At 39.7% G+C, this 27,876-nt stretch overlaps 1 protein-coding gene across 1 annotated transcript; it reads right to left on the bottom strand.

Moving 5' to 3' along the window:
• Nucleotides 1-11,960: 11,960 nt before the first annotated feature.
• LOC140827482 (uncharacterized) lies at nt 11,961-19,407 on the bottom strand. The gene is made up of 5 exons (XM_073190157.1): nt 18,327-19,407; nt 17,611-18,110; nt 16,296-16,553; nt 15,903-16,196; nt 11,961-12,260 (listed from the first exon to the last, which is right to left on the bottom strand). The coding sequence occupies exons 1-5, from the start codon at nt 19,405-19,407 to the stop codon at nt 11,961-11,963; spliced, it is 2,433 nt and encodes an 810-aa protein (XP_073046258.1).
• Between the last annotated feature and the right edge of the window lie 8,469 nt (nt 19,408-27,876).

Here is a 27,876-nt window from a genome sequence, read left to right as displayed (position 1 = left end):
TGCGAATGAATGCCCGGTCTCTCTTTTATTCTACCAATTTCAATTCCATGGCCCGGCATTGGTCATTGTCTTCCGGGTAAGATTCTACCCGGGATGAAGTTTGTCTAATCTCAACTGGGAGGACTGCTTCAGAACCATATACCAAGTTGAAAGGAGTTTCTTGAGTAGGTGTCCGGGGAGTAGTTTTGTAAGCCCAAAGAACACTGGGTAATTCTTCCACCCAATCCTTTCCTTTTCCTTGTAGCCTTGTCTTCAGTGCTTGTACAATAATGCTATTGAAAACTTCTGTTTGACTATTAGCTTGAGTATATGCAACAGAGGTAAAATATTGATTGATCTTCATTTCCCGACACCATGACGCAATTCCTTTGCCCTGAACTGTCTCCCATTGTCCGAGATCAGTCTTCTGGGCACTCCAAACCGACACACAATGTTATTCCACATAAATTTCAATACTTCCTGCTCAGTGATTTTTGCCAAGAGCTCGGCTTCTACCCAATTGGAAAAGTAATCAACAGCTACTAACAAGAATTTAACCTGAGCCCGGGAAATTGGGAAAGGATCCACAATATCCGTGGCCATGCTGTGTTTAAAATTCGAATGATGTTGACAGCCTTCACAAGCTTGGACCACCCGAGCAGAATCTTGACTAAGAGTCGGCCACCAGAAACTAGCAAGCATTGTTTTCCGGGCCAAAGACATTCCTCTGAGGTGCTCGGCACAAAATCCTTCATGAATCTCTCGGAGGACATACTCCACCTCTTTCTTTGATAAGCATTTCAAAGGAGGTCCCTAAAATGATCTCCTGTACAAGATATTATTTAAGAGAGCGAACCTGGGAGTTTGCCTCTTAATTTCCGAGCTTGAGCTTTGTCTCCCGGTATCTCTTTATAAAATTTGATGATTGGTGTCATCCAGGAGCCCTCGGGTGTGGGTAATATCTATTCCTCGGTGGAAAAGATCAACTGGGAAACATGCAAAACCTCCCGGGTGCTAACTTCTATCAAAGAGGCAGCCATTTTTGCCAGAGTATCTGCTTCGCCATTCTCCTTTTGGGGTATTTGTTCAATAACCCAATCCGCAAAGACTTCCGCTCGGGCTTTGATGAGCTACAAGTATTTTACCATCCTGTCGTCCTTGGCTTCATACACGCCTTTTATCTGTTGAGTGATGAGTTGCGAATCGGAATACAAAATAATCCGGGAAGCTCCGACTTCCCGGGCAGCTTGTATACCTGCCAGAACAGCCTCATACTCGGCTTCATTGTTGGTTACCCGAGAGTCAATCCTTAGTGCCAGTTTAATCTTTTCTCCCAAGGGAGATACTATCACAACTCCTACTCCACACCCAACAAGGCTAGATGCCCCATCAACGAATACTTTCCATACTTCCTCATTGGGTTGGACCATCTCGAATAAAAAATCTGACATGATGGCAACCCGGGGTTTGTATTCAATGTCATACTCCCCCAACTCTACTGTCCACTTGATCATCTGCCCGGACTGTTCAGACTGGGTCATAATCCTAGCGAGAGGACTATTGGTAAGAACAACTATTTGATGTGACAGGAAGTATGGTCTTAGCTTCCGGGCGGTCATGATCAAGGCTAAAGCAATCTTCTCCACTTCGCTATACCGGAGCTCGGGTCCTCTTAGAGCATTGCTGACATAATAGACAGGCTTTTGATCAGAGCCTTCTTCTTTTATTAGAACTGAGCTGACAGCATACTCTGTAGTAGATAGATAAACAAAAAATTTCTCCCCGGGCTCCGGCTTCACCAATACCGGGAGTTCGGCAAGATGAATCTTCAAGTCCTGGAAGGCATGTTCAAATTTCTCATCCCATCCAAATTGCTGGGCCTTCCTCAAGACTTGAAAGAAAGGATAACTCCTGTGTGTTGACCAGGAAATAAATCGAGAAAGGGAAGCAATCCTATCGATCAGCTTCTGTACTTCTTTGACAGATCGGGCAGATGGCATGCACAACACAGATTTGACTTTCTCCTGATTTACCTCGATCCCCCGATCTATCACTATGAATCCCAAGAATCTGCCACTCTTTACGCCAAAAATACACTTAGCAGGGTTAAGCTTGATCCCGTAATGCATTAGAGTGGCAAAGGTTTCCTCTAGATCAACAATAAAGCTCGCAACCTCCCGGGACTTGCCCAGAATATCATCCACATATACTTCCACATTTCGTCCCAGCTTCTTCTCAAAGACTTTGTTCATCAGACGCTGGTAAGTAGCTCTTGCATTTTTCAACCCGAAAGGCATTACAATATACTAAAATGTACCTCCCTGGGTGATGAAGGTGGCTTTATCTTGATCACTCTTGGCCAGGGGGATTTGATGATACCCCTGGTATGCGTCCATGAAACTCAGTAATTCGAAGACCGAGGTGGAATCCACCAACTGATCAATACGGGGCAGAGGGTAATGATCCTTGGGACAAGCCTTATTAAGATCGCGGAAGTCTACACACATGCGCCACTTCCCGGTAGATTTGGGCACAATACCACATTTGAGAGCCATGTAGGGAATTGAATTTTCCCGAATGTGGCCGGTCTTCAGAAGTTCTTTAACTTGCTCATCAATAACTTTGTCCTTTTCAGGACCAAAGTACCTCTTCTTTTGTTTCACCGTGTGAGATCTCGGGAGAATGTTCAGTTGGTGCTCCGATATCAGGGGAGAAATCCCTGTCAACTCCTGTTGGGACCAGGCAAACACATGAATATTAGCTTTTAAACAGTTAATCAAACTAACTCGAGTGGATGTACTGAGGTCCCGAGCCACCCGGATTTGCTGGCTTGGTCCGACTTCTATCATCTCCATCTCCTCTTCTGCTACAAAATGCACTTCCCCTTTCTCCACAATTCTTCCTCCTACTTCATCCATCCTTGCTCTCTTCCCTTCCCTCTTGGTTTTGCTCTGATCAGCCCGGACTTCCTCCACATAGCATTTCCGGAAAGAAGGTTGATCTTCCCGGACCTCTCCTACCCGGGCTCCCACAGGAAACTTTATCTTTTGGTGGTATGTAGATGCCACAGCCCTCAGCTCATTCAGAGTCGGTCTCCCCAGAATGATATTATATGATGATGGGGAGTCTACCACCGTGAAAGAAGTCATCACCGTCTTTTTGAGATCCTGGGAGCCCTGGGTTAGTAGTAAGATAATCTCCCCTTCCGGGTAAACCACGTGTCCAACAAAGCCAAAGAGGACAGTTTCCATAGCTTCCAAGTGATAGCCCTGCAAATTCATCTGCACAAAGGCATCTTTAAAAATTACATTTACAGAGCTGCCTGAGTCAATAAAGACTCTCAGAATGTCATAATTCATCACCCGAGCTTGGATGACCAGGGCATCGTTGTGGGGGTAGATTCACCCCCTTGAAATCCTCCGGGCCAAAACTGATGACTGCCTCGCTTCTCCTCGTCCCTTCTACCTCCATACATTCCCTCCTACTTCTTGATTTCCGAGCCCGATTGGATTCTCCATCAGTGGAGCCTCCCGATATCATTGTAATCAACCCAGTAGCAGGGGGTGAATTATTTTTTCTCTCAGGCTCGGGCTCTTTTCTTCTCTCGGGCTCCCTCCTCGGACTATTCCTCATACCTCCTCCACAGGCGCTAGACCCTGGTTGTCGAGATGTCCAAGGTGGCAATATCGGTCCTTTGTTGTTGTGATTGGGTCCCGAGATGGAAGGTAAGACATAATTTCCTTTTAATGTCTTGTAGTCCTCGGTGTTATGGTAACACACTTTGTGGAGAGAGCAAAATCCTCTCCTCTCTGGCCGGGGTAATTGATGGTCTGGGGCCAAGTCTCTGCTGCATTCTTGCACTTCCCTTTCCCGGGCAATCTTCAGAGGCACGTGATGAGAAAAGTGCCCTTGATTACCCTTCTTCTGTCCCCTCTCTTCGGGCTTAGACACCCGGTCTCCTCTCTCCTTCTTGACAGCCTCCCTCTTCTGCTTCTAAGCCTCTTCCATATTAATATACTTATCTGCCCGGGACAATAAGTCTTCGAAATCCCCGGGCACCTTCTTAGTCAATAATTTAAAAAACCCACCCTCCCTCAAGCCCTGGGTGAACGCGGTAGTCTTTGTTTCAATGGCACAAGTGGGGACATCCAGAGCCACTCTGTTGAATCTTCTGATATAAGCCCTTAAACTCTCCTCTGGGCTCTGCTTGACCTCGAAAAGACTAAAAGCAGTCTTTTTGTAATTTTGCTACTGCTGAAATGGTGTGAGAACACCTTTTGAAAGTCTTTGAATGAGTGTATGCTCTGAGGGGCCAATCCTTCAAACCATCTCTGGGCTGAATCAACCAGCGTCGTCAGGAACACTTTACATTTTATTCTATCAGTGTAACAGTGTAGCATGGCCATGTTTTCAAATCTGGCCAAGTGTTCCTCAGGTTCTGCGTTGCCATCATAGTCCTTTATTTTGGCCGATTTGAAATTTCCGGGAAGAGGTTCCCAGACAATTATCTCAGCAAACGGGCATCCCCTAGTGACTGCCCGGGAAGGACCCCAACTCTCCATCTGCCCTTCCAGCACCTTCATCTTCTGTCTCAACTCCAACAACTCCTCCGCCATAGTAGGAGATTTGGACCCGGCGCTGGACTCCTCGTCCTCTCCTCTCACCTCCTCCTCCTCCCTCAACTCCTGATCTTGCTCCTGCTCTCTTTCCTGTCTATTTCCGGGTGGTGTAACATGTTGAGAAACTTCTTTCTTGGTCACAGCTTGCTTCACAGCATCAGATACAATCTTTTTCAACTCTTCCGGAGTCATGGTGATGAGATTTGGCCCAGTGTTATTAACACCACCTTGTCTCGAAGTTTGCCCTCCATCTTCCTGGGCCCAAGAATTATCTTGGTTGGTTCTTCTCGTACGAGCCATATCAACGTCTTGAACTCAAGTTTCCCACAAACGGCGCCAATGATGAGATCCCGCTGAAATGGGAGAGCCGGGTCAAGAGATCTAACGAATCAAATCAACAATTTATAGTGTTTGAGAATTTTGAGTGAAGATAATGGCTGGGATTAACATCTGCAAACAAGAAAGTAACTCGTGAATGGGCGCCGAAGGGGTGTCCGGCGTAGCCACTCCGATGCTCAAGTCAGCAGGTTGAGGATGAACACAAGCCATATTTGAGAGAAAATATGTGTAATTCTTAGAGTTCAAAGATTTCAGGATCATTTAAATGATATGCATACCTGATATTTATAGTATAAAATTAGGTAGGTACCTCGATTCCAGTGCCACCTACTAAGTATGGCAAGTCGGTTGCCCATACTCTAGCTTCTGATGGCTTCTAGGACACTCCAAACCCAAGTTGTTCTGACAGATTAGACGACCTGTATCAATCATACTAGAGTGTAGTTCAATTCTCGAGGTGGCCCGGGTAGTCGGTTACCCAGGTACTTGTATGAGAGCTCGGGCTATGATGACTGCCCGAGAAGAAGAGAAGTGCCTGGGTGGTTGAGTGGGAGACCGGGCTGCTTGGTGATCACTCGGGAAAAGACGTGGTACTCGGGTTCTTGGTGGTACGCGGGTCATCAATAACATAGAACCTTATGGGGGTATAAAGTGAGTTATGGAGTTTTTTCGAGGGACTGCTCAAACTTCGTTTTTCAAAAAATTATGATATGGATACGTCTTGAAGTTTTATTGTTGCAGGTTTCGTTGGGAATCGATGGGCGATCGTTGCTGCATTTATGTGTGTTTAGCATGATGTTGGGTTGGTATTTGATATGCCGGTTAGTGTCGATAGGCACTTGAATTCATTAGAAGTCGTAAGAAACGATTTGGTGTCAAGTCCCGTGTTTTTTAGTTGTATCGTGTCATAGTTTGGATGTCGTTGATTTGGGGTGTTTGTACGGGTTGTATCAATGTAGTAGCAACTTAGGATGGGTCTCGAGGTGTCGTTTCATAGTCCGTACAATCGATTTTAGAGCGTTAGCAACACGTGTACAGAAATTTTGTGGGTTTTCTCCTACCGCGACTACACAGACCCCCACACAGACCCGTACACGAGATCCGTTCCTTTGTTTTCTTCGCAGTGCCTGTTTACAGAGTCTACACGGACCCTTAGACGGACCATAGCACGGGGTCAGTGTCCTCACTTAATTTCGTTGAGTCTTTACAGTACCTACACAGACCCGGGCACGGGGTCCATGTACTTCATTTTTTGGGAAAAAATTGTAGACTTCATTTCAGGATTGTGTTGGGGGCAAGATAATGGTTAGTATGATGATTAAATGAGGTCGAGTCCCGAGTTATTTAGAATGTCATAAGCTATTTATTTACTTTGGTAGTGAGCACGATTACCTACGTCTAAGTTATGCAAGATAAGTGTTTAAATTCATGTTAGTATGTTGCAGCAGCGGCCCCCAAGCGAGATCCAACGAATCCCTCAACGCCAAGTAAGTATTTTGACTTGCAAAAGAAAATATTTTAAGTTTTTGAGGTATTCTAAATGTCTTGTGACCAAATTATGAATGGGTTGGAAGTCGGTGAACGTGGCCGAGGACCTATCCACCCCGTTAAATTATGAATGGGTTTAGATCATAATTGGAAAGCGTTAAATTATTAACGGGGACCAATCCACCCGTTAAATTATGAACGGAGATCTCATGTATGTGGAAGTGGATCTTCCCTGTCAGCTCAGTACTGTGGTTTAGTCTGATCAGGCGAAATATGTTATGGGTCACTTGCTTTGAAACATTCTCTACGCAAAATGATGAGGTTATGTAAGTACAAGTATGCAAGCATGTTTCAAAAAAGTTTCACGTTATGGCACGTCTATGATATGTATGTACGTTTAAGTTTATTGCAAGTTCAAGTTTAAGTATGTACGTCTATTTTGAAGTTGCATGTGGTTTTATTACGTATTATTCGTTACTTCTAGTTTATACATGTAGAGTCTTTAGACTCACTAGACTTGATCGATGCAGGTGAGGATGATTATGAGGAGACTAGGGTGGTGACAAAGGGGCAGGCTTGGACTGAGCAGGAGGCTAGGCCCGAGGACCGCCCAAGTTTTAGTTTTATGGAAATGTTGAAATATTTTTGTCAAACTTAAATTTTTAGATCTTTTTTTGCAACAGATTTGAAGACGTACGGTTTACTTTATCAAACTTTGGATGTTCATGAGTTATTTAAGAAAATTTTTAATTCTTCCACAAATTTTAAGTAGTAAAAAGTACGGTACGTTACACAATGCCTTGGTCTTCTTGACTGATTTGGGAGATGTCTGCGTCCCAATCTCCTTCTTGACTTTGATAAAGCTGATTGGCACAGCAAAGCCTTTGATAACTCATGAACATCCAAAGTTTGATAAAGTCTTTGTTCTTCAGAATAAAGCTGATCGGCACAGCAAAGCCTTTGAACTGTTTTGACGATTGAACCATGTTCTTAAAAATGTTCAACAATAAGGTTGACTAGTTCAGCTTGCGTCCATTCACTAGAGCAGCCATTATCTGAAATTTCTCGAGGGTGAGGGCAGCAAAAGAACCTGTTGGCTAGAACACCTTTTGCCACTATATCTACCAGCAATTGATATTCATATTTTAGCTCTTTCTTGGGATCAGAAACTTTTATCTTCCTCCCATCAGTAGATAAAAGTGTGAGCATCTCCTCTAAATCGGCGGCTTTCACTTCAGAATAGCGAAAAAGGCCATCAGACGGTAGTTGGAAGATGGAGCTAAACGTTTCTTCATCAATAGTGAGCAACTTGCTGTTGACAGTGGTTGTAATCTTTCCTTCAGCTGAGAGGAAGTCGTTGTTATAGAAATTCTGAATTTCTTTGGAATAAATTTCTTGAGTAGATGACGCAAGAAATTTCCTCAAACCAACTACTTCTAGCTTCAGAAAGATACTTTGAACGGCTTCGCACTTAACAAAGAGGACGGAGTCGAAATCAATTGCCATAGCATTAAGCATGTAGGCCGGAACTTGGCTTGCCATTTCTGATTGAACACCTGCGAAGAAGAAGAAGAACTATTTGTGTGTGATAAGCTCTGGAAATTGAAATGCTCGTGAAGAAACTGAAAAGATGCGGTACAATTACTTATGTTTGTGAATGTTCAAATTTTTGGACACGTGTGAGTCCAAGATAAATTTTAGTAAATATGTATGTACGTACGGTGAAAACGTGAATAGAAGTCTAATGGATCAGGGACCACGTTTCTATTCAATGAATGACCTAAATTAAATGCGTAATTTTAACAGTCACATCACTTAATATGGAATATTTATCGAATAAATAGTTAACTTATTCGATAAGATCAGTTATGTCAGTAACTGAGTGATCAGTTTAAAATTGAATCAATTCATTTGAAAACCAACTGACGATTGTCTTACCAATTAACCATTTAGAATCGACATTCCCCATAAATAAGTACATATAAGTAAAAGTTAGTTTGAAACGTCTACTGATTATATATATATATATCAACATTTATTAAATTATCATAAGAAATTACCAATAAAAATATAGCGGAGTAAAAACGAGTAAAATCCTAACATCGACAGTAAAATTAAACAGCGTATAAAATTCTCGCATCCTCTCAAAAACATAAAATCGTAAATGTTCGGACAATCATAAGGTCCTCGGGTCGTCTCCCCACCATGTCCGCTGACTCAGAGTCCAGAACCCCTAGCCTCCTCGACATCAAACTCACCTGCATCACACACGCTTAGTGAGTCAAAAGACTCAACACACCTGTACCATAAATAACAAATACCTATACATAGCACACAACAGTGAAAAATATTATATTCAACATATCTTTCATGAACTTTAAAAGCTTATTGTAAACGTGTCATATGCAATCGTGACGTGTCAAAACAGCTCATCATTAATCATCATTCATCATTCATCATTTATCATTTATCATTCATCATTCATCATTGGTGAATTCAGTTCATTAGAGGTGACTATCGCACATCATCATTTACGATGGATCCATCATACATAGAACAACGGTACCCAGCTGCTGTCGGACATCAATGACATGATTACCCATCCACTGTGTCTAGGCATCATCATCATCATTTACATATACATCTATATTTCGATAGCCACAACTAATTATCATCATTCAAAACATCATCATTTACATCACTTATAAAAATTGCAAGCATGCAACGTACATTTCATAAATTCATGAAAATCGTAATCATGATACATAAACATTTAAAACATGATAAATTTGTGATCAGGGTGCTGTCATGACCAAAATCACACCCCGGGTGCAAAATGACCATTTTGCCCCTGGAAACCCAAAAATTACCGTTTTACTCCTGGACCTCAAAAACTGACCCGAAGCTTACCAAACTCCTTAATGTATCTTAAAACATATTTATAATCATTTCTAGAGGTAAAATCGAGCGCATTTCATAACTTAACGATTCGTTTGAAAACTGGGACCGAGGTCCGGGTTTTAACCCGAATCGGCTTGAAACTTAACTGAATTCTTTTCAACTTTTTCCCACACTTAATACACTCATCTACAACCTTTAAGTCCTCAAGGTCAGCCCCCTAAACTCTCGGCCATTCCTAGAATGGAGGCTAGAAAATTTGGCAGGTTCCCAAACTAGCTCCCTGGTACATCACTTCCCTTGTTCACGTCCCTAGCCTATTACCAGCCATTCCGGCTGTAACGTACCGTACTTTTAAAATATTTAAAATTTACGAAAAAATAAATTTTCTTAAATAAAAAATAAACTTTCATTTTCGTTCATAAATCAATTGTTCATCAAAAAATATTTGCATTAAAAGAGATCACCAACAAAATTTGCTAAAGAACAATACTTGTTTAAACATTGTAAAAAAACGTGAAATCAGAGTAGTTGAAACATGGCATAAAAACTTAAAACATGGGTGGTCCTCGGGTTTAGCCTTCCACTCAATCCGAGCCGGCTCACTGGTCCCCACCCCTAGCCTCCTCAAATTCATCCTCACCTGCATCGATCAAGTCTAGTGAGTCTAAAGACTCAACATGTATAAACTGGATATAACAAATCAGTATGTAATAAAACCACATGCATCTTTAAAATAGAGCATACATACTTGAAACTTGAACGTAATAGCATAAACATACTTGAAGATTGAACGTAATAGCATAAACATACTTGAAACTTGAACGTAGTAGCATAAACGTAGACGTGCCATCATCATAAGACTTTTCTTAAACATACTTGCATCATACATACTTGAGCATACATAACATCATTTTTTGCGTAGAGATATGTTTCAAAGCAAGTGACCCATACATAAATACGCCTGATCAGACTAAACCACAGTACTGGGCTGACAGAGATGTCCACTACCATATACATAAGATCCCCGGTCATACTTTACTGGGTTGATTGGTCCCTGGTCATACTGTACCGCTTTCCAATCTTGATCAAACCCAGTCATACTTTACCGAGGTGGATAGGTCCTCGGCCACGTTCACAGACTTCCAAACCCGTTCATATTTAATCACAAGTAATTTAGCATAACTAAAAAAAACATTTTCTTTTGCACTTCGAACATACTTACTTGGCGTTGAGGGATTCGCTGGATCTCGCTTGGGGCCACTGCTGCACATATTAACATGAGTTCGAATACCTATCTTGCATAACTTAGACGTATAGTTATGCTCACACCCAAAAATGACCAAATGTTCTTAATTTCTCGGGAACTTGACCCCATGTAAGGACACAGACCCCGTGTAAGGGTCCGTATTGGGGTCCGTGTAGGTGCTGGAAATTTTCATTTTGAAGGAAAAAGTGCACGGCCCGGTGCCAGGGTCCGGCTGCGGATCCGTGTAGGTGCTGGAAACGCGAACTAACGAGAAATCACTACACCCGTCGATCTCCAATGAAGGCTGCAACAATAAAACTTCAAGAACGCGTTTTCAGGAAAACATTGTTTGAGCAGTCCCACGAAAACAATCATAAATCACTCATTTCTTATCAAAATATTTCGAATTTAATTTCAAATCGAAGGTATCAAAAATTTCTAGGTTTTATATGTTGAAAGTTTTTCCAGAAAATCGACCGAAAATTCACAGTATTTAAAATGACAGCAAATTTTGAGTTTTCAGATTTAAATTCGTTTCAAAACCAATCCAACAAATTTTTGCTCAAACTTTTTACAACATACATGGATTTTATACATAATAAACATAAAAAATACTATGACAAGATCAATGCATAAACGAAAGAATATACATGTCTTTAGATATTTAACGTTACCGAAACGACGACACCGAAGCAGGGAAGATGCGAAGGTTGATCCGCAACGATTTGTTGCTCGATTTCTTGAAGAAAACTCACGAAAACTTTCTGGAAAATATTCAGAGGAGGGGCGGCTGCTCTTGCAATAGGAACCTTAGGTTTTTGCTCTCAAAAAAATTCCTGAATTGGTGGAATAAAATGTGTCTTAAAGTGTGTGTGCGTGTGTTAGGTAGTAATTAGGGAATAAAAATTGCTTAATTAAAATTTAAAAACTAATTAAATGTTAATCAAACACTAACTTTACTAAAAATCCCATAATTAAAATAAAATGCACATGTACTAAATTTTTAAAAGTTTAAAATCATAAAAAGCTAAATTAGGCTTTTAAAATCTTAAAAATTAAATAAATCTTTTAAAATGCCCCAACCCTAACTTAAAATAAATTACCATGTTTTAAAATTGCCAAAATCATCGCCGGTCTCATTTCCTTGATCTCGCATCGAATAATCGCATGAAACATGAGACTCGAGAAAACATTTAACGTGCATCACCTAAACATAAATAATTTACAATAATGTAAATTAAATAGATCATGCATCGCTATAAATTATTTTAACTTAAATAAATAATTTAACAATTAAATAAATACATGGATTTTACATGTACTGATTTTGGGCTCTACACCAACCCCTCATCCGTCCCTCCTAGCTTGACTTATGACTCTAATGGGCTCTACACCAGCCCTTCACGAGCCGCGAAATGCCCAAATAAAATCCCCACCACGTCATATCCGACTCGAGCTACAACGATCCACTTCTCCCTTAACTCCCGTAGTGTTCGAGCCACACTAAGCCATGGATCATCCGCATTAGGGTCTGGTCCAAGGCTAGGGTTGACCCGTGCACAGCTGAAGCCCTCACATACACGATCAAGCCTCTCTCGGTGCAACCAAACTAGACACACCCCTCGGTTCTCAACAACACCGCTAGACTTCGACTTTCCACCGAACTCCCGCCCTTTTAACATCATAACCTGGACGTAAACATCTCCAAGCAGCAGTAGCTAACAGCCCCCTTGCACCACAAAATGAAAAAACGTGAGTATCATGCATAAATCAACAATTTTCCTACCAAACTTTAATCATAAATGAATACCCACGATAGATCATTACATCCTTAACCATATACATGAATTTCAACATAATATTGGCGTGTATGATGCAAAAATGAAAATACAAGCGTGCCTTGATGTTATAGACGCGAGGAGATCGAAAAACAAGTGTCGTGTGAATTTTTCCTTGCAAGAAAATGGGGTGGCCGATGCCTTCTTGAGGTTTACGCTGAGGAATTGTTGAAAACGAGAGAAATTTGAGTGGGGTTGGAGGTTTCGGCCGAATGAGAGCTTAGTTTTAGGTTAAATGGTAATTAGGTATTATTAAATAGTTAATTAACAAGATTGAAGGTCCTAAATGGTCTTTTAAGAATTTTAAAAAAGTTTTAAGCTTAATAAGCTTAAAAATAGGCCCATTAAATCCAAAAATACTCTCGAAAATATTTCGTGTTAGAAAATTTTTGAAAATAATAGCCGAACCCTCAAAAAGTTCCCGTTTCAATAAAATTTGTGTATCGCTGAAAAATATGCTCTGACAGGTAAAAATACCCAACAAAGACCATTTATTGAAAAATACATTTAAAACATCTTATATTAATTAATAAAAAATAATCATGTAATAAAAATGATTTTTTTTGATAATTCACCGATCTCCGTTCCTCGTTCAACCGCGAAATGCAATTTAGAATCCTAATGAATGAAACTTTAAATAAACCATGAATTGAAACACAAATTCATGAATTAAAAAGTATTTAGTGCATTAAATAATTTAGTTAAAATCCAAACGAAATTTAATAACTTGCATGCATGTGGTTTACGTGGACCTTAAAATTTTCGGGACGTTACAGAGTTCGCGAATCTCATCCTAGGTAATTTAATTGCTATCTGTTGACTCATGTATCTTCGTCTTCTTTTGTTTCTTCAGTTAGTGACATCCGGCATTATTTAACAATTAAATTGAAAACAATTAAACCTCGTATCAAATCAAACCAGTCTTTTTCATAAATGAGATATTGTCTTACAATGACAAAGGAATAAAATACATCAGAGTTTCAATAGCGGAAACGAAAGAAAAGTAACATGTTGAATTCTGATCTTGATCTCCGGTTCACCAACCCCAGAAAGCGTTTTGCTCTTCCTCATCCAATTGTTCCTCATTTTTATCTGAAATTGTAAGGGGTGAGTGTTTTGGGAAACACTCAGCAAGTGGGGGTCGATCGATTCCAAAGATACATATAGAACTTAGTCCTTAAAACATTTCTTTAACAAACTTTCAAAATCAATATTTTTAACTTAATTAGACAGAAACGATTCAAAGGACAGAACTTATCAAATGATTCAGAACAGAACAGAACAGAAGAAATTCAGATTATTCAGAACAGACAAAACACAACACTGTTACTCATCTCATATTCATGGTCAAATTGTCCCCAATATGTTAGTCCTCTAAGGGGTGAGGCCAGAACATGGTTTTATACCCACCAATGGGGGCCAGAACAGAACATGGTTTTATACCCACCAATGGGGGCCAGACAGAGCTACAATTCTCGTCCCATTTCAATTTGAGTCGTAACAGTGCAAACAGAATTCAGACTTTTCCAGACAGAATTTATCAGAGTTTCAGATTTCAGAATTTCATACTGACAGAGCGGAACCAAGAACATCGAAGTACGAAAAGAAACATATAATCGATCGAAATTTCAAATTATAATAATCCAAATTTTCAAAAAAATAGACATGCATATCATGAAATTTTCGAATATATATATGCATGGCACCATACGTTATACAAGTTTCAAAATAGAAAGAAACTAATTAACAAAAGCCCACTTACACTTGTAGATTTTTGAATGAAGCTTTCTTCTCAAAATTTCGGCAGCACTTCGTCGTGATTTTAACAACTATTGTCGTTGATCGGGCAGCACTTTGACGCAGTATCGCAACTCCGGACTGCACGAACAAGACTTCCTCCCCTTTTCTTGATTTCGGTCGTGCCTTGTGAAGGATGTGTGAAGGCCGAAATTTGGTGAGTGAGGGGAAAAGATGATGGCCGAATTCTTTGCTTGGATTTGTAAGGTTTTGCATGGCATGGTGTCTTCTATTTATAGGTCAAGGAATGGCCCTTCATCTAGCCACCAATGGCCGATTTCTTGGAGCCCAATCATGAGTGTAAATGTGGTCATTAAGGTGGTCAAGACTAGTAAATTCTCAAGCTCCATACCAAGCATCAAAAGCCATTTCTTGCATCATTATTGTGTCTTGATCTCCTAGCTCATCCTTTAGCTCTTCCATGGATTTCCTCAAAGATCATTTCTTGCACCATTAGCTTGTCCAATCCTTTAGCTCTCATTTTAGGACAAACATGGTTGAGCTTCCTTGAGCTGAAAGATTGTGTCCTTGAGCTGGGGTTTTACTCCTCCCTTGGCAACACTTAAATGGATACGGTTACTTGTAGCTTGACCTCCTGTTGAGCTAATCCCCGAGCTTAGAATCTACTTTCTCGAGTTAAATTTGATGAGATTTAAGTTATTATTCCAGTTGTTTAGTTAAAACAAAAATTACTGAACTCATTTTAAATAATTTTTATATTACTTACTTGATTTGCTTTGGTCGAAATTTTCGGGTTCTCACATCCCTCCCTCCTTATTGAAAGTTTCGTCCTCGAAACTTGCATTAACTTGATCATTCAAATAGGTGAGGGTATTGCGACCGCATCTTTTCTTCGAGTTCCCAAGTTGCCTCTCTTTCGGTATGGTTTGACCACTGTACTTTGACATATGGGATGGTCCGGTGTCTCAACACTTGGTCTTTAGTGTCCACTATTCGAATAGGGACTTCTTCATATTTGAGTTCCTCGTTCAGATTACCTTCGATCATTAGAGGTGTAACTTTAAGTATATGATTCGGGTCCGGGACATATTTTCGTAGTTGTGAGATGTGGAAAACATTATGTATTCTGGACATCTCCGGCGGTAAAGCCAGTCGATAAGCTAAATTTCCCACCTTATCCAGTATTTCGAACGGTCCCACATATCTTGGGTTCAACTTGCCGGATTTGCTGAACCGAACTACTCCTTTCATGGGAGAGACTTTGACGTAAGCTTTTTCTCCGATCTCTAGTTCCAAAGGCCTTCTTTTCAAATCAGCCCAACTCTTTTGTCTGTCCTGAGCTGCCTTGAGTCTTTCTTTGATTATGGCTACTTATCGACAGTTATTTGAATGAGCTCTGGCCCGGTGATAGCTTTTTCTCCGACTTCATCCCAGTATAAGGGCGACCTACACTTCCGACCATATAGGGCCTCATATGGGGCCATCTCAATGCTACTGTGATAACTGTTGTTATAGGCAAATTCAATCAGAGGTAACTGTTCGCTCCAATTTCCAGAAAAATCCAATGCACATGCTCTCAACATGACTTCAAGGGTCTGAATTGTCCTCTCAGTTTGGCCATCAGTCTGAAGATGATAGGCCGTGCTGAGCGTAACTTTGGTTCCCATGGCCTTTTGAAAACTTTTTCCAAAATCTTGAAACGAATCTTGGATCTCTATCAGACAATATACTTGCCGGTACTCCATGCAGTTTCACTATATTATCCATATACAGGGTAGCTAACTTATCCAAGTTATAATTCATCCGTACTGGCAAGAAATGGGCAGACTTGGTTAATCTGTCAATGATTACCCAGATTCCGTCATGACCCTGCCTCGATTTTGGTAACCCGACTACAAAGTCCATGGAGATATTATCCCACTTCCACTCGGGTATTTCTAATGGCTGCAGAAGCCCTCCAGGTCGCTGATGTTCCGCCTTGACTTGTTGACAGACTAAACACTTTGCAACAAAAACCGCTACGTCTTTCTTCATTCCATTCCACCAGTAGTTATTTTTCAAATCCCTGTACATCTTGGTGCTTCCTGGATGTACTGAAAATTTGGATTTATGTGCCTCGGCCATCACCTCTTCTCGAATTCCGTTGATGTTTGGCACATATAATCGCCCTTTCATCCAAAGGATACCATCTTTATCAATTTGAAATTCTGGAATCTTTCCTTCCTGAATTTGTTCCTTTATCTTGAAGATATTGGTGTCTTGACTTTGTTTTAGTTTGATGGTCTCTTGGAGACTTGGTTGTACTGATAATGATGATAAGCTTACTTTTCCGGGGTTCCTCCGACTCAATGCATCTGCCACTTTATTTGCTTTTCCGGATGATAGCTGATTACCAAATCGTAATCTTTGAGAAGTTCCATCCACCTTCTTTGCCTCATGTTTAATTCCTTCTGAGTGAAAATGTACTTAAGGCTCTGGTGATCAGTAAAAACTTCGCATTTTACTCCATAGAGATAGTGCCTCCAGATTTTAAGCGCGAATACTACTGCTGCTAGCTCCAAATCATGAGTGGGGTAATTCTGCTCATACGGCTTCAATTGCCGTGAGGCATAAGCGATTACCTGACCCTCTTGCATAAGCACACACCCTAATCCTTCCTTTGAAGTACGCTGTAAATGGTAAAATTCTTACCATCCTCGGGAAGAATCAGTACTGGTGTGGATGAGAGTTTTGTCTTCAGGGTTTCAAAACTCTTTTCACAAGCTTCATTCCAAATGAATTTCGAATTTTTCTGAGTAAGTTTAGTGAGTGGGATAGCTATTGACGAAAATCCTTCTACAAATTTTCTATAATAGCCTGCTAATCCCAGAAAACTTCTTATCTCTGTCACTGTTTTAGGTTGAGGCCAATCTTTAATTGCCTCCACCTTCTTAGGGTCTACTGACACCCCTTGTTCTGAGATTATATGACCTAGGAACGCCACACTTTTCAGCCAGAACTCACACTTCTTGAATTTGGCATAGAGTTCTTTCTCTCGTAATGTTTGCAAAGTAAGACGCAGATGCTCACTATGTTCTTCCTCACTTGGTGAGTACACCAAGATGTCATCTATGAACACTACCACGAACTTATCGAGATACGGTTTGAATACTCGGTTCATAAGATCCATGAATGCCGCAGGAGCATTGGTTAGACCAAATGGCATTACCGTGAATTCGTAGTGCCCATACCTTGTCCTAAAAGCAGTCTTAGGGATATCTTCTGCTTTGACTTTTAACTGATGGTAACCTGATCTGAGATCAAGTTTTGAGAAAACTTTAGCTCCTTTTAGCTGATCGAAAAGATCATCTATTCTCGGAAGTGGGTACTTATTCTTTATGGTGATCTTGTTTAGCTCCCGGTAGTCGATACATAGCCTCATGCTTCCGTCATTTTTCTTTACAAAAAGCACTGGGGCTCCCCACGGAGATGCACTAGGACGAATCTGCTTCTTGTCCAGCAATTCTTGGAGTTGCTCCTTTAAATCCTTCAATTCAGCTGGAGCCATTCGGTATGGTGCCTTAGAGATTGGTACAGCATCAGGGGCCAAGTTGATTTCAAATTCTACTTCTCTATCGGGTATCTCTCCTGGTAATTCCTCGGGAAAAACGTCTGGAAATTCTTGAACAATTGGAATATCTTCCAATTTTGGGACTTCTTCCTCTTTGACTTCATTAATTACTGCCAGATAAATCTCTTCTCCTCCCTTTATGGCCTTCCAGGCTTGCGAGGCAGATAGCAGAGATTTCCTTTCTTTGGATTTCCCTTGATATACAACTTCCCTCTTTGCTGGAGTTTGAAGTCTAATTTCTTTCTTCTGACAGTCTACTATGGCATGGTTCTTAGCTAACCAGTCCATTCCAAGAATGATGTCAAACTCCACCATATTGAGTTGAATCAACTCTACTTCAAAAATTTGTTTGCCGATACAAATTTTACAGTTTCGATATACTTTGTGAGTTTCGATTATTTTACTAGCCGGTGTTGCTACTCTTAACGGTTCACTAAGAATATCATGCTCAAGTTTAAGCTTCTTAGCATATCTTCTAGACACAAACGAATGGGTGGCACCACAATCAAACAAAGCATATGCAGGCATTTTATTGAGTAAGATGGTACCTGCCACAACTTCGTTGCTATTATCGGCTTCCTCTTGGGTTATGGCATAAACCCGAGCATTGGTCTTGTTCTCATGTTGTTTGTTGGGCCCCGACCCTTTGACCTTGTTGTCTGGACAGTCTTTAATTCTATGGCCCACCTTCCCGCACTTGAAACAAGCGCCTGTCTTCCGATAACATTCTCCAATATGTTTTTGACGACATGTATCACACCATTTTCCTTCGGTGTTACCAGTCCTGTCAGAACTTCCCTTGAAGGACCCTCCTGAATAATTTGGTTTCTTGAACTTGAGATTATTCTGTGTGGATTGATTGTTCATCGGTCTCTTGTTCTTGTTTTCTTCTTCACGTCGCTTGATATCGGTTTCTGCGCTCATTGCAGCGCCCATCAAGTCCGCAAAGCTGCTTGGTTTGTACACTGCCAGTGCCGACTGAATTCGACTGTTGAGTCCCTTCTTGAAACGGTGCATTTTTAACGTCTCATCTGACATGATTGTCGGGACGTAAGTTCCCAAATCATTGAATTTTGACGTGTACTCCATTACCATCATATCTGGTGACTGTCTGAAATTCTCAAACTCATTCAACTTTTGTAGACGAAACTCGGCCGGATAGTATTGTTTCAGGAATTCCCTCTTGAAAATTGGCCATGTGATATCTTCTACTTCTGCTAAAGGTAGCGACACAGTTTCCCACCATTTCCTAGCTCGATCTTCCAAAAACGGGGTTACGACTTCTACTTTTAATTCTTCCGGTATTTCTAGCAAATGTAGTTGTGTTTCCACGTTTTTGAGCCAGTTGTGACTGACTTCGGGGTCTGGGTTCCCATCAAAAGTTGGAACTCGATTCCTCCTCAGAGATTCGTAGTGATACTTGATCCCACGAGGTTGAGGTTCCTGGGGTGGTTGGATAGCGTTGGCCAGTGGATTCACAAATCCCTGTAATGTTGCAGCGACGATAGTTGCTATTGCCATCATATCCTCTTGGCTGAGGTTTACTCTGGGTGGTGGCGGTGGTGGTGGATTATCGTTTTGGTTGGCGTCCCGAGCGTTACGGTTGTTTCGGGGTGGTCTGCCTGCCATTTCCTATAAACACGTATTTTTTTATTAATTTGTCTGCCATAACATTTAATCAAAGAAATAATTTCATTAATATTGAAAAAGATTTTGCATACAACCAACGACTAAATCAAATAATCCTAGATACAATCAAGATTTATTCTAGAGTTCTTTTCTCCCTATTCATCTAACACTTCGCCGTCTCCTATAGCTTCGTTAATTTCTTCTTCTTCTTCTATTGGATTTTCTTCCATTTGCTCCATGAGTGCTTCCATGTTGACCATCTCATTTTGTAGATGCTCGATGTAGTTCTGCAGTTGCGTGTTGTGGTGATCAAGGTTGTTCACTTGGGCTTGCAGTTCTTGTATTGTTGATTGGCTTACCTTCTCATCGATTTCTTGTTCTCCAATCTTTTCCTCAAGACGATGTTGAATACTGAGAAGGCTATCACTTCGGATTTGGAGCGTAAGAATCCTATCTTGCGCCTTCTTCAGTTCTTGTTTGGTGATCTCATGCTGTCGTTCCGACTCTAGATGATAAGCAGCGTATCGTCTGACATCATCGCGTAATTTCTTCTCCTCAACTCTGGCTTCCCGAAGGTCTTCCCCTATACATATATTGTTTCCATCCAATTGGTAGTTATCTCTCTCGAGCTTATCATTTTTTTCTTTTAGTGATTTAATTTCTGACTCCTTTTCTCGAAGTTGACTCTGAAGTTCATTTATAACGTTTTGGAGGTCCATGTTGTTCCTATAAAGATACAAAAAACATTTTATAGATAAGATACTTATCAAATTTTTTGTAAACATGCAATAATATAAGTTGATAGAAAGTTTCAAAATAAGTTGGTACACATAATATTTTTCTCAGTTACAATTTATTACAATTCAGATACTTTGATATAATGCTAATCTAGTCGAACAACTCTCCGCTGTCGCTGTCGCTGTCGTCCACAAATACTTCCATGGGTACCACTTCCTCCTCTGCCATGTTTTCTGCCACAAGATGTAAATAGTTGTTCTGATCCTGCAGTCCGTCCATAGTGGCGTGGATCCTTGAGATGTAGCGCTCTTGCTTTGCAATAAACTGGTCCTGACGCTGACGAGCCTGAGTAGCGTGATCCTTCTCTATCTCTATCCTCTCGAGTAGATCCATGTTGAGTGCCACCAAGCGCGCAAAACGAGTTGCATTAGTCGGTGTCTGCATCATTTGGCTCTCCGCCACATCCAAGTGATGTGTGAGTCGCTGCACGTCCGACTCCAGCATAATCCTGATCTCAGTAAGCTCTTGCTTTTCCAATTTCTCCTTGGCGAGTTGCGCCTTCAATGTTGCGATTTCCCTCTTCTGATTGTCTATGGTGAGCTTACGCATGCGTAGGGCAGCCTGGGCACGAATACGGGGAGCATCCATTTCCTAGAGTAAATGGAGGTAAAATATCAGATTCTCATCAAAGATAGAAAGGCACAAATAATAAAGTTGTCGTGGAAATTTTTGACGCTGAATATTTTCGGAACAATTGAAGGGTTAGATTTGTTGGAAGCTGTTCGAAAATTTTAGGGAACAGATGAAGGTTGGTTTCAAATTGGGATGCACTAGGCTTTTGCCAAAATTTGACTTCGTCAAATTTTGTCTGTCAAAATCCCAGCGGGATTATGAACCTGGTAGCTCTGATACCACTTAAATGTCACGCCCCAAGTCCGAAGCGTCAGTGACATCCGGCATTGTTTAACAATTAAATTGAAAACAATTAAGCCTCGTATCAAATCAAACCAGTCTTTTTCATAAATGAGATATTGTCTTACAATGACAAAGGAATAAAATACATCAGAGTTTCAATAGCGGAAACGAAAGAAAAGTAACATGTTGAATTCTGATCTTGATCTCCGGTTCACCAACCCCAGAAAGCGTTTTGCTCTTCCTCATCCAATTGTTCCTCATTTTTATCTGAAATTGTAAGGGGTGAGTGTTTTGGGAAACACTCAGCAAGTGGGGGTCGATCGACTCCAAAGATACATATAGAACTTAGTCCTTAAAACATTTCTTTAACAAACTTTCAAAATCAATATTTTTAACTTAATTAGACAGAAACGATTCAAAGGACAGAACTTATCAAATGATTCAGAACAGAACAGAAGAAATTCAGATTATTCAGAACAGACAAAACACAACACTGTTACTCATCTCATATTCATGGTCAAATTGTCCCCAATATGTTAGTCCTCTAAGGGGTGAGGCCAGAACATGGTTTTATACCTACCAATGGGGGCCAGAACAGAACATGGTTTTATACCCACCAATGGGGGCCAGACAGAGCTACAATTCTCGTCCCATTTCAATTTGAGTCGTAACAGTGCAAACAGAATTCAGACTTTTCCAGACAGAATTTATCAGAGTTTCAGATTTCAGAATTTCATACTGACAGAGCGGAACCAAGAACATCGAAGTACGAAAAGAAACATATAATCGATCGAAATTTCAAATTATAATAATCCAAATTTTCAAAAAAATAGACATACATATCATGAAATTTTCGAATATATATATGCATGGCACCATACGTTATACAAGTTTCAAAATAGAAAGAAACTAATTAACAAAAGCCCACTTACACTTGTAGATTTTTGAATGAAGCTTTCTTCTCAAAATTTCGGCAGCACTTCGTCGTGATTTTAACAACTATTGTCGTTGATCGGGCAGCACTTTGACGCAGTATCGCAACTCCGGACTGCACGAACAAGACTTCCTCCCCTTTTCTTGATTTCGGTCGTGCCTTGTGAAGGATGAGTGAAGGCCGAAATTTGGTGAGTGAGGGGAAAAGATGATGGCCGAATTCTTTGCTTGGATTTGTAAGGTTTTGCATGGCATGGTGTCTTCTATTTATAGGTCAAGGAATGGCCCTTCATCTAGCCACCAATGGCCGATTTCTTGGAGCCCAATCATGAGTGTAAATGTGGTCATTAAGGTGGTCAAGACTAGTAAATTCTCAAGCTCCATACCAAGCATCAAAAGCCATTTCTTGCATCATTATTGTGTCTTGATCTCCTAGCTCATCCTTTAGCTCTTCCATGGATTTCCTCAAAGATCATTTCTTGCACCATTAGCTTGTCCAATCCTTTAGCTCTCATTTTAGGACAAACATGGTTGAGCTTCCTTGAGCTGAAAGATTGTGTCCTTGAGCTGGGGTTTTACTCCTCCCTTGGCAACACTTAAATGGATACGGTTACTTGTAGCTTGACCTCCTGTTGAGCTAATCCCCGAGCTTAGAATCTACTTTCTCGAGTTAAATTTGATGAGATTTAAGTTATTATTCCAGTTGTTTAGTTAAAACAAAAATTACTGAACTCATTTTAAATAATTTTTATATTACTTACTTGATTTGCTTTGGTCGAAATTTCGGGTTCTCACATTTACGATCAAGCTTACACCCTGTATAGTCTGCATCTGAATAGCCAACTAAGTTGAAAGATGAGTCCTTAGCCTACCATAAGCCCACATTTTGTGTGCCTTTAAGATATTTCAATATGTGTTTGGTAGCACAATATTGCTTAGGATCTGGCTGAAATCTAGCACACATGCAAACAACAAATACAATATCAGGACGCTTGACAGTTAGGTAAAGTAAATAGCCTATTAAACCTCTGTAGAGTGCCGTGTCAACTGATATTCCCCCTTCATCTTTATCCAATTTAATAGATGAGCTCATGGGAGTATTTGCGGCTGAACATGTCTCCATGCCAAATTTCTTCAGTAGTTCCTTCGTGTATTTGGTCTGACTAATAAAGATACCAGTTTTAAGTTGCTTCACTTGTAGACCAAGAAAGAATGTCAGTTCACCCATCACGCTCCTCTCGAACTTATCCCGCATTATCTTGGCAAACTTCTCACATAATTTGGGGTTAGTTGACCTAAAAATAATATCATCAACATATATTTGTACAAGTAAAATATGGTCATTCTTTAAGAATTTGAACAAAGTTTTGTCGACTGTTCCCACAGCAAAATCGTGATCAGTTAAGAATTTTGAAAGAGTCTCATACCAAGCTCTTGGAGCTTGTTTAAGACCATACAAAGCTTTGTTCAAACGATAAACATGATCATGGGAGGAGTGATTTATGAAACCTGGTGGTTGTTCAACATAAACTTCTTCTTGCAACTGACCGTTCATGAACGTACTCTTTACATCCATTTGATAGACCTTGAAGTTTGTGAATGAGACATAAGCAAGGAACATCCTAATTGCTTCTAGTCTTGCAACTGGTGCATATATCTCGTCTTAATCAATTCCTTCTTTTTGCCTATATCCTTGTGCTACAAGCCTTAATTTATTGCGCAAAACTGAACCATCTTCGTTCAGATTGTTTCTGTAAAACCGCTTTGTACCTATAATGTTTTTAGAAACTGGTCTTGGAATGGGTAAACTTATTTAACTCTTCTTGCATAGCATTTATCCAGTTAGGATCAACAAGAGCTTCATCAGTTTTCTTCGGTTCCAGTTGGGAAATAAATGCTGAATGAATAAATAAATTAATCATTTGATTCCGAGTTCTTATCGGATCAGATGGATTACCTATCACCAATTCAGGTGGATGTGATTTCTTCCATCTTTATTTAGCATTGATTGGGTGGATTTCATCAACGGATTCAGTTGATAACTGAATTTTTTCATCAGTTTCAGTTGTTGCTGCTTCAGTTGGTATTTGAATATCATTATTTTGTTCCACCAACTGATTATCAGGAACAGTTTCTTGTTCAACTGATTGATCTACTACTTCTGGTTCTGGAGTTTGAAGGAGATTTCTGTTGATATGAACTTCTTCTTCACTATCATCCTCCAAATTTATATCTATAAAGCGATCAGTTAGCTCAACTGGATCAGTTGGCTTGTCATTTAGTCCTGATTCATCAAATATGATATGAATCGATTCTTCTACATTTCAAGTGCATTTAATAAAAACTCTGTAAACTTTACTAACTGATGAGTAACCCAGACATATTTCCTCTGCAGATTTTGCCTCAAATGTTTTCAAATGATTTTTGCCATTATCGTGAATATAAAATCTGCAGTCGAATATTCTGAAATAGGATAGCACACTTTTATATCCATGCCAGATCTCATATGGTTTTTTTAAATGACTTTTATAAATCATTGATCAATTCTGAGTGTAACATGCAGTGTTTACTGCTTCTGCGCAAAATCTTTGAGATATACCAGAGTCAGCAAGTATTGTTCTAACTGCTTCTTTAAGCATATGATTTCTTCTCTCAGCTACACCATTTTGCTAAGGTGTTCTAGCAGCTGAGAAACATACTGGTGCATTTGTCCAACCCAGTTTATATGTCTTACCACATCTATGTCCAGTTATGATTATTTCATCAGTTGAGTTTTTAATTGTGCATGTGTGTCTGTTGAACTGAACTGAAAAATTGTTGTCGCATAATTGACTGATGCTAATCAAGTTATACTTCAAATTATCAACAAGTAAGACATCTTTAATAATAATGTTACCATGGATAAGCTTAATCTTACCCACAGTTCTACCTTTATAGTTGTCCCCAAAACTGATGTTTGATCCAGTGCATTTGATCAGTTGGAATTGCAGTTCAGCATCCCCTATCATATGTTGCGAGCAACCACTATGTAGATACACAATTTATTCCTTGCCTGATGTACCTGTCACCTGCAATCACACATAATGAATAATTTTGGTATCCACATCTATTTGGGTTCTAAACTGATTAATCTTTTAGGAACCCAGACTTGGATCAGTCTAACTGACTTTCCAGTTGTTGTGTTCCAAATAGTTTTTCCTTGCTTGTGTGTTGTGTCCAGATGAAACAATATGTGCTTTAGCCTTGTTCAACTGGTTGTTCATCCTATATCTTTTTTGAACTGGTTTATAGTTATAGTAATTGGAATAGCCATTTGGAGAGTTCATGTATTTATAGCTGAACCTTCTAGGTGACCAGCTTCGCGAATCAATTGAAATCTTAGGGCTATAACCAATTCCATACATTTTAGCCTTGTTCTTATTTTCAATAGGCTGCTCAACAGGTTTACTCGACTCAGGTTGTTCTTGTACCATAACTGATTTGACAAAGTGAATATATTTCCCTTTGCACATTTTCAGTTCTGGCTTTGTATCACTGGTAGAAGGTTCATCTTGGCTGCTAAAGCCTAAACCAGTTTTATCTGTAACTGATTTTTGCATATCCTGTCTTTCAGCTAGTGCAACTGATGATTTATTCCATACCCGAATAAGCTTAGTTTGCTTTGAATTATCAAGTGTTAATTGCTGAATTTTAGATTGATTCTTGCTTCTTTGAGAATTCAGCTCAGCAATCTCCTGTTTAAGACTTGACAGTTTAACTGATTCATCAGTTTTATTTTTATTTTCTTTGGGATCAGTTTTCTTTGCTTTGGCCTTCTCAAATTAGAGAGCAAGCTTGTGATACTCTGAAGGATCGGGTGTGCTAGTGCCTTTGAAGGCATTTTGAAAACTATATTTTCCAATGAGCTGCAATTGATCGTGTTCTAAGAATGTTAACACTGATAAATTAAATTGAGTTTGGTTTAAAATCAATCGGAAGAAACTAGAAGTAATCTTTCGTGAAGAAGACTGTTATATCAGAAACATTTTAACTCATGTAAACTGAATAACTGAAAAATGGTAGATTAGTTTTTACATTCATCAATTCAGTTATGGTGACAACTGAACTGACGGATACTCTAACTGATCCAAATATTTTGATAACAGCAGTTATTCAGTTAAATACACAAGATGTGTTTATGGATGTTCTGAGACTTCAACTGCTCCTACGTCACCCCTTCTACCTCCACGGGTAGGATCCACTAGAAGACTTTGATTTATACAACTACTTGTACAAACCCACTCATCTAGGACTTACACTACTACCTAAACTGAACTCCTAACTACGACTGAAGGCAGCACCTTCCAACCATCACTTCTTTAACGTCTATGTGTCAAAGGCTACATACACAAGCTTAACATCTTTGTCCAAGACTGTATTTGAGTGGTTGTGAGAGTGTTTGTGTGTGAGAACTGAATAAGTATGTTCTCACACACTGAGGGAGTTATGATTCTAAACTAAGCTGATATGTCTTTGGTATCCCTCTAGGCTGATTGCTTCTTGAAAGCTGATGAGAAAATAAGCATGCCCTTTCTTTTACCACACTCTATCTAGTATTTGCATTGTAGCTCTCTCTGTCTTCACTGATCTTCATTTTCCATTTATAGGCGCGAAGTTAGATCGTACAATATGCAATATGTGCTTTAGACGTGGATCATTTCTTGTATCCGTTGCATTTTGAATTTTTGTCTTGGAATTTGTGTCTCGACTTTCGACTGCCCTTCTGAAAAGTTTTTCTTTAATATTCGGATGCAACATCCATTATTGTCCTTTGACTGGACAATTACTTTGTACCTTTGTGTATAGCTAGAATCCACTAAAAAGAGCTTGTCTTGATCTCAACTGAAAAATTCTGACTGATGCTTCGAACTAGTCAGCTGAACTGATCTTCAGTTGGGCTGGTGAAATCAGTTGACTCGTTAGTTGAAATGATTTCACTCTAGTTCAGTTGTACTGATCAACTGGGTTTCTTCATCATTTAAACACTCCTTTGGCTGATCAGGCTTATGAGGTTCTCCTGCTGAACCACCTATCAACTGGACAATCAGCTGGACTTCTCAATTGACGTAACAGTTAGACTGATTCAGTTTGTGCGATCAGTTGAGTTTTCAGTTTGCGATGTAAGCAGCTCGTGACTGATCCTAACTTCTGCACACTAAGGTATATTATAATTAACACAAAATAACAAGTTTTGTTAATATCAAAATCAAGATTGCGAACTCGAAAACTTCCAAGAATCTCCTCTTTTTTATGATTAAAAAATTTGAGCATTTAAGCACAATATATTCAGTTTAAGGGTTAGTACATTCAAACATCGTTAAAAGCTCCCCCTCAAGAACTGAATTAAAGTAGTTTTGAAAACCATTTAGAGATAAATGATAAAAGAAAAACTCCCCCTCCAAAACTGAATTGAAAACCTCTTTGAAAAATAAACAGAATTAAGAAAACACTTTTCAGTTGATGAAAAAGGAAGAATTCTTCTCAACAACTGAATTTTAAAAACTGATTGAAAAAAAAATTTTCAGTTTGAGGCTAAAAGAAAAACTCCCCCTCAGAGACTGAGTAAAAGCCCGTATTTGAAAAATACTTATATAATCATTCATTCAGAGGTTATAATCATTCAAGCATCGTAGACAAGAAATATGGAAATATCCATTCAGTCACAATGAAACACAGCTGAATAGACATGATGTTTATTTAAATAAATTTCCTTGTATTTACATTTGAGTACATAAAGGAAAAGTCGCTGCAACAATAGCTTTTTTAAACAACATCAGATATCAGTCGGTTTATGTGACAGAACTGGATATACCATCAGCTGGTTCTCTTTACTGCTTGAAATGC

This window comes from Primulina eburnea, chromosome 3, assembly GCF_022965805.1.
Source record: "Primulina eburnea isolate SZY01 chromosome 3, ASM2296580v1, whole genome shotgun sequence".
Taxonomy (NCBI): domain Eukaryota; kingdom Viridiplantae; phylum Streptophyta; class Magnoliopsida; order Lamiales; family Gesneriaceae; genus Primulina; species Primulina eburnea.
Note: the sequence above shows the minus strand (reverse complement) of the source record. Positions and strands in the feature narration are given on the sequence as shown.

Coding starts and splice junctions, on each gene's coding strand:
- LOC140827482 (XM_073190157.1), bottom strand. CDS start 19,407: ATGGCAGGCAGACCACCCCGAAACAACCGTAACGCTCGGGACGCCAAC. Junction 18,111..18,326: donor TAGCAACGAAGTTGTGGCAG/GTACCATCTTAC, acceptor TTTTTGAAGTAG/AGTTGATTCAACTCAATATG. Junction 16,554..17,610: donor GGGGAGCCCCAGTGCTTTTT/GTAAAGAAAAAT, acceptor TTTGGTAATCAG/CTATCATCCGGAAAAGCAAA.